A 13,013-nucleotide genomic window follows, 5' to 3' on the forward strand; every position below is an offset into this window, starting at 1 on the left:
GAAAGCAATGTGGAGCGCTGGGCTCGAACAGGCGAGCCCAGCGTCTCCGCATTCGTGGCGAGCGCCTTGCCCACTACGCCCCTATGTTGGTCCATTATTATTCTCACTATACATGCTGCCACTCAGAGACATCATTAAAAAACAGAATGTATGTTTTCATAGTTACGCAGATGACACACAATTGTACATCTCCGCTGAACCAAATGATCACACAGCTATTAACTCCATTTCCGCCTGTCTCTTAGCAATAAACAAATGGATGACGAACAACTTCCTAAAATTGAAATCCTACTAGTCGGTCCTATAACAAAAAGATAAATGTTACGGAGCAATATGGGGCAACTTACTCCTTGGATCAAATCCGAAGTTGCAAGTCTTGGTGTTATAATAGACTCAGACCTAAGCTTTAAATCACACATCAACAAGGTGACAAAAACATAAATTGTCCACCTTAGAAACATAGCTAAGGTACGGCCGTTTATAAATCAAAAAGACGCTGAAAAACTGATCCATGCCTTTATCTCAAGCCGACTTGACTACTGTAATGCACTCCTCACTGGCCTCCCAAAAACAACACATAACGACTCCAACTCATTAAAAACTCGGCAGCTAGGCTACTAACTAGAACCAAGAGGAGAGACCACATCAGTCCAATATTAGCTAACCTACACTGGCTTCCGGTAACATTTAGAATTGATTTCAAGGTCCTCCTCCTTATATACAAAGCACTAAATGGAACAGGACCAAGCTATATTGCAAATTCTTTAGTCAACGATGTGCCTCCTAGAACATTGCGATCATCTACTACTGGTCTATTGAAGGTTCCAAGCCACAGTCTAAGGAAAATCGGGGATGCAGCCTTTGCAAACTATGCACCAAAGTTATGGAACACACTACCTATGGACATTAGGGAAGCTAGATCTCTTAATATTTTCAAAGACAAGCTAAAAACGTACCTCTTCACCATAGCCTTCTAATACACTCCGCTGTTGATTGTACTGTAGCACTATTTTACTCTGTCCATTCTATTGCATACTTTTACTATCTATTCTATTCTACTATTTGATTGCACTGTATTATTTTACTCTGTCTATTACTTTTTATTACAGGTACAAAACTGTCAGGTATTAAACTGTGTGGGTATCAAACAAGAGACTGTCAGGCTTTAAAACTGTGTAGGACCCAGGCCTAGAACTGCACCCTGAGAGAGGGAACTGCACCCTGAGAGGGAGGTTTGCCCTGAGTGGGAGGTTCGAAGGGTCAAAGTGGGTATAACACAGGAGGGAAAAGACTCTCAAGTTTTAAACTGTGGATACCAAACAGAGAAGGTAAAGACGACTTTGAACTGTTGAACAGTAATCCAGAACTATTTTATTGCGCTGTAAAAAAAAAAAAAATAATTGTATCTATTCTATTCTACTATTTTATTGCATTGCACTATTTTACTCTGTCTATTTGATCTTACTCTTTTTATTATTGTCTATTTAAAACTGAATCAAACCATAAACAAGGTGGCCTGTTGGGATGTTAGATCCTAATGTGAAAAACTGTTTTTATGTCTGCACTTTATGTGCTCATTTTATTTCTGTTAATAATAATAATAATAATAATAATAATAATAATAATAATAATAATAATAATAATAATAATAATAATAATAATAATAATTATTATTATTATTATTATTATTATTATTATTATTATTATTATTATTATAATAATAATAATAATAATAATAATAATAATAATAATAATAATAATAATAATAATAATAGATCAAATTTATATAGCGCCTTTCATAGAACCCAAGGTCGCTTCACAATCAGGAAAAAAAATAGGGCTAGGGAAATAGGGGGGAAAAGGGGGATGAGGGAAGGTAAGGGATAATGGACCTAATCTAATCTAAACTAATTGATGGGGAAAAGCCTTGGTGAAGAGGTGTGTTTTTAGAGCAGATTTGAAGGTGTCCAGGGTTGGGGCGTTGTGGATTTCGGGGGGGAGAGAGTTCCAGAGGGTAGGGGACGCCACGCTGAAGGCTCTGTCCCCAAAAGTCTGTAACCTGGTGCGAGGGATGGAGAGGAGACCTAGATCAGAGGATCGTAGGTTCCGGGATGGAGTGTGCTGGTGGAGGAGATCAGACAGGTATCGGGGGGCGAGGGCATGGAGGGACTTGTAGATGAGGAGCAGGAGTTTGAAGGTGATGCGGAACTGGGAGGATGGTGAGATGCTGTTGTGAAGCACTTTGAGCTGCAGTTTTTGTATGAAAGGTGCTATACAAATAATTAAAGTATTTGTATTGTATTATTATTATTATTATTATTATTATTATTATTATTATTATTATTATTATTATTATTATTATTATTATTATTATTATTATTATTATTATTACTACAGTAGTTATAGTAGCAGCAATATAATTCAGTGTAGATTAATGTTCTCCTGCTAACTCGTAATAAACCACTTGGCTAACCATCCATTTGAGGATATTTCTGTTTTGTTTTCTAGGTCTTTCAGGAGCATCCATTCATGACAAGCTACCCTGACCAGTCCATGTCAGCTGGCCCCTTCATGGGCATCCCCAAGGACCCAGGTTCACCCTCAAGTCGTGAGGTGCCTATCCTCAACCAGCCCAACACGGCTCTGCTCTCCACGGTCCTCATGCTGGGCACTTTCTTTGTGGCTTTCTTCCTCAGGAAGTTCCGGAACAGCCGTTTCCTGGGTGGGAAGGTACTGTACTGCATTGTGTCCCCCAGTCCACCCCTGATTAAATTGAATAACATGATATACAGTATGTCACTTTTTATTACATGACGAGTTGTCGTGATTTGTTGTTTAATCTCCCACCAGGCCAGAAGAATTATTGGAGACTTTGGTATCCCCATCTCAATCTTATTCTCCGTATTACTGGATTATTCTATCCCTGACACTTACACACAGGTAACTGGAATGCGTATCACTTAATGTTGGCACACATTTGGAATACTTTATTTTAAGGGGAGACACTGCAGGTGAATAGGGTAAAATAATTAACTAATAGATATCACAATGAAACTTCCCCAGTTGATAACTTATATTAAGACAAGACTTTTTTGTATTACAAGTTTTCTGAAATTGTATGTTTAAATATGCAAATGAGGCATGATCTACTTAAATATGCACTAATTTGCATATAATTCCAGGACAGAAATCTGAACATTGGATAAAGCCATTTTCAAAATTATAGTTTCATTTTGTTGACATATTAGAGCCAAAGGTTATTACAGAGGGGATTTTGGATATCTCTTTTTATCACTCCATAAATCAGAAAATACTCCATTCAGTCCATTTTTATGGTAAAATTCCATATTTCGCCATGTTTTTAGGAATAAAATGTGATATAAATCAGGGTATGAATGCGATATCAACAAACCCTCCTGTAAATACCTTCAGAACATAGATATGAATAGAACTGGAAGTTTTGGTGTATGTGAGTGCTACTGAAGTGGAGATTTCTGGCTCAGAGTATGAGGAAAAACTCTTAAAACTCATTTTTGGGAAAACGCCTTCAAAGTTCTGTATTGTAAAATGCCATACTTTTTTTTTTAAACAGATATTTACAAACACAATACCTAATCAAACCATTAGTAATAGACAACCTAAACACATGCCTGATAACTGAATAATAATAATAATAATGATGTTATTGAACTGAACAGAACTACACACAGGCTACAAACAGTGTAGTACAGTGTAGTACCCCCTAATAGGCAAAAAATATTTGAATAGATATCACTATGAAACTTTCCCAATTTGTTATGTACATATAAACTAAGAAAAAATATATTGCAAGTTTTCTGAAATTTATGTTTATATATGCAAATGAGGCACTTCCCCATTAAATATGTGCACATTTATGGATGCAATAAGGCAAAATGATGTAAAATAAACAACTAAATGTGTGTTATTGACGTTTTATTGTCACTAGTTTCATAGAAGACATGTTTAGGAAGCAAAATATAACAAAATCTCAAAATCAACAAAAAAAGTATATTTGACTATTCACCTGCAGTGTCTCGCCTTAATCTACCAATTCAATTATACAACACTACAACATACTACAGCAGAAACAATACATGCTCCAGCCTGCCTAACATTACTATTACATCAGAAACGACACATGCAGGCCTACCTATTACATCAGAAACAACACATGCAGGCCTACCTATTACAACAGAAACAACACATGCATGTCTACCTATTACAACATAAACAACACATGCAGGCCTATCTATTACAACAGAAACAACACATGCATGCCTACCTATTACAACAGAAACAACACATGTACACACACACAGAAAATGTATGTAAAATTGGTATCTTTCCACATCGTATATTAAACCGCAGTTCTGTTTCGTTATGGCTTCGCTCAGCACCAGTTGCACTGTACTTCACTTCGTGCACGTGCACTAAATAAAAAATTCCACCATGTACCTTTACATCCCAACATTCGTCTGACCACACCCCCATCCGCTTACCTTCATAAGCAGGTGTGTGGTCACCTACTCGCCTCCTTCTTCACTTTCACCACAAGGAAGTGCCTTCGGTAGATCCCCACTTGACGAGGTTGTTAGCTGAAGAAAGTTGAGACGTGTTTACATTGTGCTTTTTTCTTTCTTCTCTCATATATTCGATAGAAAAACCTAAGTCATAATGTCTACTCCGGAGAGTCGTGTTCGCAGCGCCACTCTCCACCAGCGGTTCTCCATTTCCGCCTCCGTCGTACGTCCTGGAGCGGGGCTGTTGCCTCTCTCGTGGTTGACAGCCACGCCCGGTAGGCGTCCGATGGGTAGTTTGCCTCTCCAAGGAGCTGGTGCACCGGTGCCGTCGCCTATGCGATGGCCTGGTCCTGGCTCTGGTTCCTCTGTTTCCGAGGAATCGTCCGCTGTTGAGCGGCCGGTTCCTTTGGTTCCAGGGGATTTGAGACGCAAACTTTTTGCGTCGGCTCGCTCCCGTCGCAAGATGGTGGCTTGCAGACGCGAACGGCCCGGGTTTGGTGAGTTGCTGGAGCCCAGTGAGGATGCGTCGGTCTCTACATACCCGATGGAAACAGAGGATTACATGGTAGAGGCGGACGGGTTCTTATTTGAAGGCCCGGTGGAGACAGGTATCCCGCCCGTCCAGGTAACACTGGAGGGGGGTGAGATGTCTCCTTGGGGCGCCTCGTTTGAAGACGTTGGAGAAGAACCTCTGACTCGTCGGCGGGATGCCCTGCTATCAGCCACATCGGAGTGTGGCTCTTTGACCAGTGGAAGCCTGCTGTATGTAAGGGATGCCGGCTCGGTGGAGGAAAGTCTGCAGGGGGAACTGCGGGCTTTGTTTCCCGAGCTCATGGCGGTGGCGGCAGTCGCAAACGGCGTGCCGCAGCCACTGCCTGTTCCTGTCCCTGATGATCTCATAGGTCATTTATGGCAGCGTCGCCCGGTGAGAGGGGTGGACGTTGTCTACCCATTTTTCCCCTCAATGGGGGCCTATGTTCGTCAGGGCCAGGTGGTATCCCACATCATAGGCCTCACCCCCGCCTACGTACAAGTTACGCGGGTGGCGGGTTTGGTCGACGGTATGAGGGAGGGCGTGCCGCGGCTTGATAGGCCGATGGCCGCGCTCCTCTGTCCGGAGGTGGTGTGGGAGCCGTTACGGAAGCCGGTTCCTCAAGGGAAATCGGCGAGGCAGTTGGCATACTGGAGCGACCAGTCATTTATCTTCGGAACACAATCTCTAGCTGCCGCGTCTAACATCGCGCAGCTGGCAAGATTCATGTCCGGGATATTGACGGGCGGCATGGAGCTGAGTGATGTACAACATGACCAGCTCGCCCAGGCGGCAGGAGCTATCCTGCATCTGACTCAGCCGCAGGCCATAGCCGCTCGGAAGCAGGCGCGTGTGCCGGAGAAGAAGAGGCTTCCACTTCTGACGGCACCCCTCTCCGATGCTGGACTATTCGGGAAGGCCCTGCAGTTGATAACCTCGACGTGCAGAGAGATGCAGGAGGAGCGCTCCGTGCTCCAACCTAATTTTCCCCCTCCCGATGTCGCCGGTGGAGTCAGACGGCTGCCACGTCGTCGAGCGTCTTCCGCCGTGGCTGCTGCTGCCACCACCGCCACTGCTGGTCCTTCGAGGAAGAAGGCCAGGAGGAGAGAGGGCGCCTCCGCTACAGCCGGCCCATCTACGCCCGGAGGTGACGGTAGGGACCGTCGAGACCAGCCGACGATTGCTTACCGTCCCTCCGGTGCTCCCCGGGGTGGCAAATCCCGAGCGGCTCGAGGCAGCAGGCGCCGCTAGACCCAGTGACTTTTTTCCCCTGCGGTCCCCTCTGTTTTCCCTTCCCGGCCTTACCATATGATTTGTTCAGAAATAAAAAAGTCCCCTCTAAAGGGGGACTGTATTTTTTGTTAACAAACTGTGTGTTTCTTCACCAAACATATGATGGGGTTGCAAAGTGTGAATCTTCACTAGTATGGGTTGATAGGAGGGTTACGTTCATGTTAAGAGCTTAAGCAAGGTCTGCAGCTTACACTCGGTTGACAGAAAGGGTTTTTTCTACCTCGGCCTGAGTCTCCACATAAAGGTAGAGGTTACTTGTATGTTCTGTTGCTTACACAAGTAATGTTGAGCTACAACACTGTTGTGTTGGTTGCAGTAATGCTCGTATGAACACGTACCACGGCTCAGCCGTTCTCGCTCTCTCTATCAGTGTTTTTCTATGTTCAACATGGATGCGGGATTCACACACACACGCGACTTGGTTTTGTTGTAAACCCTGTTCACAGTCGTCTGTGGTTAGCATGCATTGTATTAGCTTGCGCTATTCATTAGCATTGCTACTAAAGGTATCGTGTGCTAAAGTTGTTGTTGTATGCAAGGGAAGGGCTTGTGAGGGGGTACCGAATAAACCCCTCCTTCCCTCTTCTGATTGGTCAGGGGGTTTATTCATCTCTTGTCAGTCCAGTCAGGGCCAAGCCGTTAGGCGACTTGGCAGGGAGGGGGGGAGGGTTTCCCTGACTCTGCTCCTATTAAACAGGCGTTGAGTGTTGGGTTCCCCCCCGTCATAGCACACGTCACTACGCACGTTGCTATGTAGGTGGTCCACTACGCTCGATATATGTGTAACTTGAGTCGGTTGGTCACATGACTCAAGATTACCATGGCTTTTTCACTCTATGACTCACGTGGGAAGTCTCTCTGGGGAGTTCCGTCTAATCCTCTGTGGTGGGGGTGACTGGATATAAAAATGTGAACTGTTTTTATCCTCAGCTGTGTCAAATGGGATTCTTGTCAGTCGGTGCTTCTTTTCTTTTTAATAAATTCCGTTCGCTCCCTGGTGGCATGCGGGTTGTGCGTGTGTGTAGTTGTGGGGTCAAGCCACGGTCTGCTCACCCTGTGCGTTGAGTTGCTTGAGTTCCTCTTCGCACGGTCGGATCCGTCTCCCTCCCGTAAGCCTCCAATAGGGGGGGTATCCTCCATTAGGGAGGGTCGGGGGGCTCGGTCCTCCCCGGTCTGATGGTTGTGGGGGGCCTCAGCGGGGTACATTGGTGGGCTTTGGCTCCCGCTCAGCTCCTGTTGTGCAACTGGTGCTGAGCGAAGCCATAACGAAACAGAACGTAAGGTTATGTATATAACCAAGTTCTGTGAGTTATGGTGCGCTCAGCACAAGGACGCCGCTGCGGCCCTTGATCTCGCCTTATGGTGAAAGTTTGGGAAGGAGGCGAGTAGGTGACCACACACCTGCTTATGAAGGTAAGCGGATGGGGGTGTGGTCAGACGAATGTTGGGATGTAAAGGTACATGGTGGAATTTTTTATTCAGTGCACGTGCACGAAGTGAAGTACAGTGCAACTGGTGCTGAGCGCACCATAACTCACAGAACTTGGTTATATACATAACCTTACGTTCTTAATAGTTTTTTTCGGGATGTCACCAAAAGTTCTGCTTCTCAGTGATATTTTGTCTTACTCCACACTATCATATTAAAAATACATAAACGAATAATGTATAGGTGCCAGGATTTTGCATTCATGCATCGTATTGAACTCACCTTGACTTCCAGAAACTGAATGTGCCGTCGGGTTTTTCGGTCACCTCCCCCGACAAGAGAGGCTGGTTCATCAGCCCCTTCGGCGACAAGCAGCCCTTCCCTACCTGGATGATGGGGGCGTCTGTGGTGCCCGCTCTGCTCGTCTTCATCCTCATCTTCATGGAGACCCAGATCACCTCGTACGTATGTCTGCCTGCAGCAGTGACGCTAGGAACTTTGTGCAGACCTCAAGTTTGTTAAAGGTAGAATCTGTAATGTCGTCAAACCACAACCTCTGGGCAAGCCCCGCTTGAAATTGCACTTTTTTTAGGTTTTTTGTTTTGGTCTGACCTGTAGGTTGGAGTTGAGTGGGTATAGGGAAGTGTAGTCTGACGTCACTGGTTGTTCCACCCGTAGGCCTATAGGGATTCATCATTGGGAAAATGGATTATCGGCTATTGTAACAATTCTGCCACATGGAAATTGACAAGCTTCCATCTTTGCACAAAATGAGTTCCGACCACTAACATTATTGTTTAAGAATTTTTTGTTGAAATAAAGGTAGTTATAAGGTTTTTAATTTGTCATAAAAAAATAACTACAGTTACCAGTAGGCAGCCTGTTGTTCAGTAGGCAGCCTGTTCAATGCTGTTGCCTAATCCCCGTCACGGCCAGCTGATACCAAGCTAGCTAGCTAGCTAACTTTACCTAGCTAAATGTACTAGACGTTAGCAATGTCTACTGTCGTGAACCATTTTAAATCGGGCATGTAGAGGAGTTTCGGGAACGGGTAAAATGTGCAGGTCCTCTTCTCAGACCTGTGGTTACTGGCAGGGGTGTAAAAAGTACCCAGAAATTATACTTAAGTGAAAGTATGGGTACTATCTCAAAATCTGACTCAAGTAAAAGTCAAAGTATCTGGCTAAAAACACACTTGAGTAAAAGTAAAAAAGTCCTACTTTTAAATGTACTTAAGTACTAAAAAGTAAAAGTACATTTATTTTTAAAGGGATAGACCAGGGGTCTCAAACTCATTCCAACATGGGCCAAGTTTTCATTTTAACTATACATTGCACCAGGTGAGTTAGTTGAAGAGGTGAGCCAATTAGTGAAATCATCAGCTGGTGTTTAGGCAAGGCTGGAATGAAACCAAGCATACACTCTGCCCACAATGGAATGTGTTCTGTGATAGACAATGCTGAAATGAAAGAACAGAGGACACTTTTTTTGCTTTAAAATTATTTAATGCACTTCTCCATTGAAGGTAAACTAACATGGACGGCATTCACATCACACCATGAATAATATCACAATATTAAAGACTGAATACTGTAGTATCCTGAATAATATGACAATATTAAAAACAGAATGGTGTATCCTGAATAATAGCATAATGCGGATTTTGTACTCCAAGTGAATGCCGTTTAAGGCACTGACCAAAACATTGAACGTATACGGAGCACTTCAGTCTTCTGCAGGCAAGTGCAGCAGAACGCCTTTCAAAGCTTTCAGTGTCGATCCAGTGAGCGGTTACTCCAATGAAACTTCTTCGTCGGGCTGTCCACCAATCTGTTGTTGTCGCGATCCATTCAACTTCACTCATAGCAGCAGTGAATTTCTCTTTCATGGTTTGAGCAGCTTTGCTGATCTTCGAGCGGCCAGTGGGCCTCGTAATGACGTTAGTGCTTGGTCGCAAACCATTTATCAGGTTTTTGAATGATGGCAACTCAACAACACTATAAAGTTCATCTCCAACTCCATAGTGAAGTTCGCAGACGACACGGTGGTGGTGGGGCTGATCTCGGACAACGACGAGAAGGCCTACCGGGAGGAGGTTGAGGTACTGGAACGCTGGTGCCAGGACAACAGCCTGCTCCTGAACATTGGTAAAACCAAGGAGCTGATCGTGGATTATAGGAGAGGACAGCAGGAGACACACACACCACTGATGATTAACGGGGCTACCGTGGACAGGGTGAGCAGCTTTAAGTACCTGGGGGTCCACATCTCAGGATCTGACATGGTCAACACACATAGACACAGTAGTAAAGAAGGCGAAACAGCGCCTCTACCACCTGAGACAGTTAAGGAAGTTCAGAGTATCGGGGAAGATACTCCCTGGGCCCTATTCCCCATACCTGGTTCAACTAAGTCGATCAAGAGGGCCATTATCCAGCTTCAGTTAACCCGATGTTTGAAGCCGGGATTTTCATGTTCCTCGAAGGTGGATACAGTCTCGTTAACTAGAACCAGACTTGAGACCCAGGATAAGTGCGCGCGGCCGCTTCAGTAGAAAAGCCAGCACGTATCGATAGCAGAGATCCTGATTCTCTAGCGGCATTGATTGATTAATTGATTTAAAACTTTATTAACATATTGCAGTACGGCTCAATCGCCTCGCCGACAAGTTAAATGCGTTATCTATAGGCTAATTTTAAGTCCCTCATTACCTCAATCAATCAGATTATATTTCTTTAAACTTGCCTGCTGGATTGAATAATCAAATGAGATCTTGCTAGCGAAAATAATTAGTTAAACTGTTATACAGAATAACGATACGGCTCTCTTCCCATTGATTGATGTATGGTCGATCTTTTACTTATCTCCACTGTGGTGTAACGGGTTCTTCTTTTGACTTTCACGCAGACGACCGGGGTTCGAAACCTAGTCTTTTCCTTCTTCTCGCAATGTAGGAATAATTCAATTTGGTGCACGTTGAGAGCTATATAAGGAATGACATCCTCAATGCATGTAGATTTATAATATTTTAACTTAAAACTAGGCTACCTTTGCGTATAATCATTAATATTATATTCCAAAAAATTATATTGGAAACACGGGGTTTCGAACACCGGTCACCGGGTTGCCAGGATTGAGCACTACCGCTGCGCCACTGTGCCAGATGGGATAAATTCATTGTTTATACATTAATGAACGAGAGACCCGTGTTTAGAATATTCTTTATTTTGAATGACGTTTTATCTCTTTATTCTCATTCATTAATGTGACGTCAACGGCTCATTCAATTTCTCAAATCCGTCAATCAGCGCATCTCATCAGACATTTTAATCCCAGTTACAATATCACACAAGATCCACAATCCACGCATAGACACTTCAATTTTATGCGTGAATGAAACAAAATCCAGGCGCTCCTCTCCTTCCTCGCTCCTCATCCACAGCGGAGAATATGAAAGGAATCAGAGCCAAACGAGCGATAGGTTTCAATCATTAAGGATATCCCCGCGGGATTCACATTTGCAATGCTGCGCGTTGTTAAAATAACCACATAATGTGTACATCGCACCGAGCGAGCGCCACGGTATATATAACGTGCATTATTTAGGACAAAGTGAATTTAGTATCAGCATTTTGGGTCTATTTTACATTTCAAAAGCCCCCTCTGGAAGAATGGAGCACAAAAACGTAATTCAGAATGGTATAAAGCAGATCCTAGACTGTGGGAATAATTTCAGGAAACGATCTCACTTCTTTGCGGGGCGTGGCCATGCTTCATCCGGCTAACTTGAACTTAAACCCTGCCCTCGACCAGGCCCTTGATCTGTTGTCATGGTGATTTGGACAATCCAGCTTCGGGGAACGGGAAAGTCCGGCTTAAGTCAGACTTCACCGAAAGTTATCCGGCTAACTCAGTTATCCAGGTACGGGGAACGGGGCCCAGTCCTTCTACTCAGGAGCTGTAGAGAGCATCTTGACCGGAAACATCACTGCCTGGTATGGAAACAGCACGGCACAGGACAAGAAGGCCCTACAGAGAGTGGTGCGCTCAGCCGAATAATGAAAGACCCGCACCACCCCAATAACAGCCTGTTTCAGCTGCTGAGGTCAGGCAGACGCCTGCGAACCCGAGCTACTAGGACAGAGAGGCTTAGGCTCAGCTTCTTCCCCCAGGCCATCAGAGTCTTGAACAATGAACATTGAGTACCACAGAACACTGAACTATCCACACATAAGCACACATGAGCACACACACGACACGCACGCTGTGCACGGCACGCTCACACACTAGCAGCCACTTTAACACTTTAACATGAGCGGGCACACACTCATGCCGCACACACCCACACTTATTGCCAAAAGGAAAGGACACTTTAAATTAGTATTAGCAACAGTAACAGTGTATTGCACTACCAAAGCTACCTAGCATGTCCTATATGCTCTGTAAATAACTATGTACAAATACCGAGATGTCACACCATGTTACCTGTTACCTGTTATTGCACAATGTTTTTTGTATTGGATTCTATTATATGTTGTACCACTGTATTGCACATCGTTGCGGGCAAGACCACCCGCATTTCATTTTATACTCGTATGCCGTGACAAATAAAACTCTTGACTTGACTAGGTTGGAGTCCTTGAATTATGTATTTTTTATGTAGATAGGGCCATGGATGCTCGTCTTGTCTGTCCACGCCGTTGCCGACCGTTTCGTCCTCTTCATCACTCATTGTGGCCATCTTCTATGGCTTGTCACTCTGACTGTCTATTCTTCTGATAACAGGTGTTTAATCAAAGATCCCCGCTTTCTAGTCTTGCACAAGGACCAATCAGCATGGGTATGGGCGGGTTCATTTTCCATTGATGGGGATTTGATTGGCTGTTTACCTGCGGTCGCAGGATTAATAACGTTAACGTTAGTTTGGCCAGATAAACAATTCAAATATACTAATTAAAATGGTTGGACCTGCAAGATTTGTACTTTGTACTTTGTAGGTCTGCATTTTAAATGTAAGGAGTAAAAAGTATGTTTTTTTTCTCTGAAATGTAATGGAGTAAAAGTACAAAGTATACAAACCTAATAATACTCGAGTAAAGTACAAATCCCCCAAAACAGTACTTAAGTATTGTAATGAAGTACAATTACTCAAGTACTTTACACCCCTGGTTACTGGTTACACTCTGGGGAATAGCACTAGTGCACTAATCATGCCCAG

At 43.9% G+C, this 13,013-nt stretch overlaps 1 protein-coding gene across 1 annotated transcript in view; it reads left to right on the forward strand.

The window, feature by feature from the left end:
- Positions 1–13,013, forward strand: part of slc4a3 (solute carrier family 4 member 3) — a gene marked incomplete at both ends in the record, with an annotated part of 476,263 nt that overhangs the window by 438,408 nt on the left and 24,842 nt on the right. Inside the window, 3 exons of the mRNA XM_084311393.1 lie at positions 2,509–2,730; positions 2,851–2,940; positions 8,090–8,256. Of these exons, the coding sequence (XP_084167519.1) occupies positions 2,509–2,730; positions 2,851–2,940; positions 8,090–8,256 (479 nt within the window). The remainder of the gene's footprint in view (positions 1–2,508; positions 2,731–2,850; positions 2,941–8,089; positions 8,257–13,013) is intronic.

The sequence above is a fragment of the Notolepis coatsorum genome (assembly GCF_963971535.1).
Source record: "Notolepis coatsorum genome assembly, chromosome: 3".
NCBI lineage: Eukaryota > Metazoa > Chordata > Actinopteri > Aulopiformes > Paralepididae > Notolepis > Notolepis coatsorum.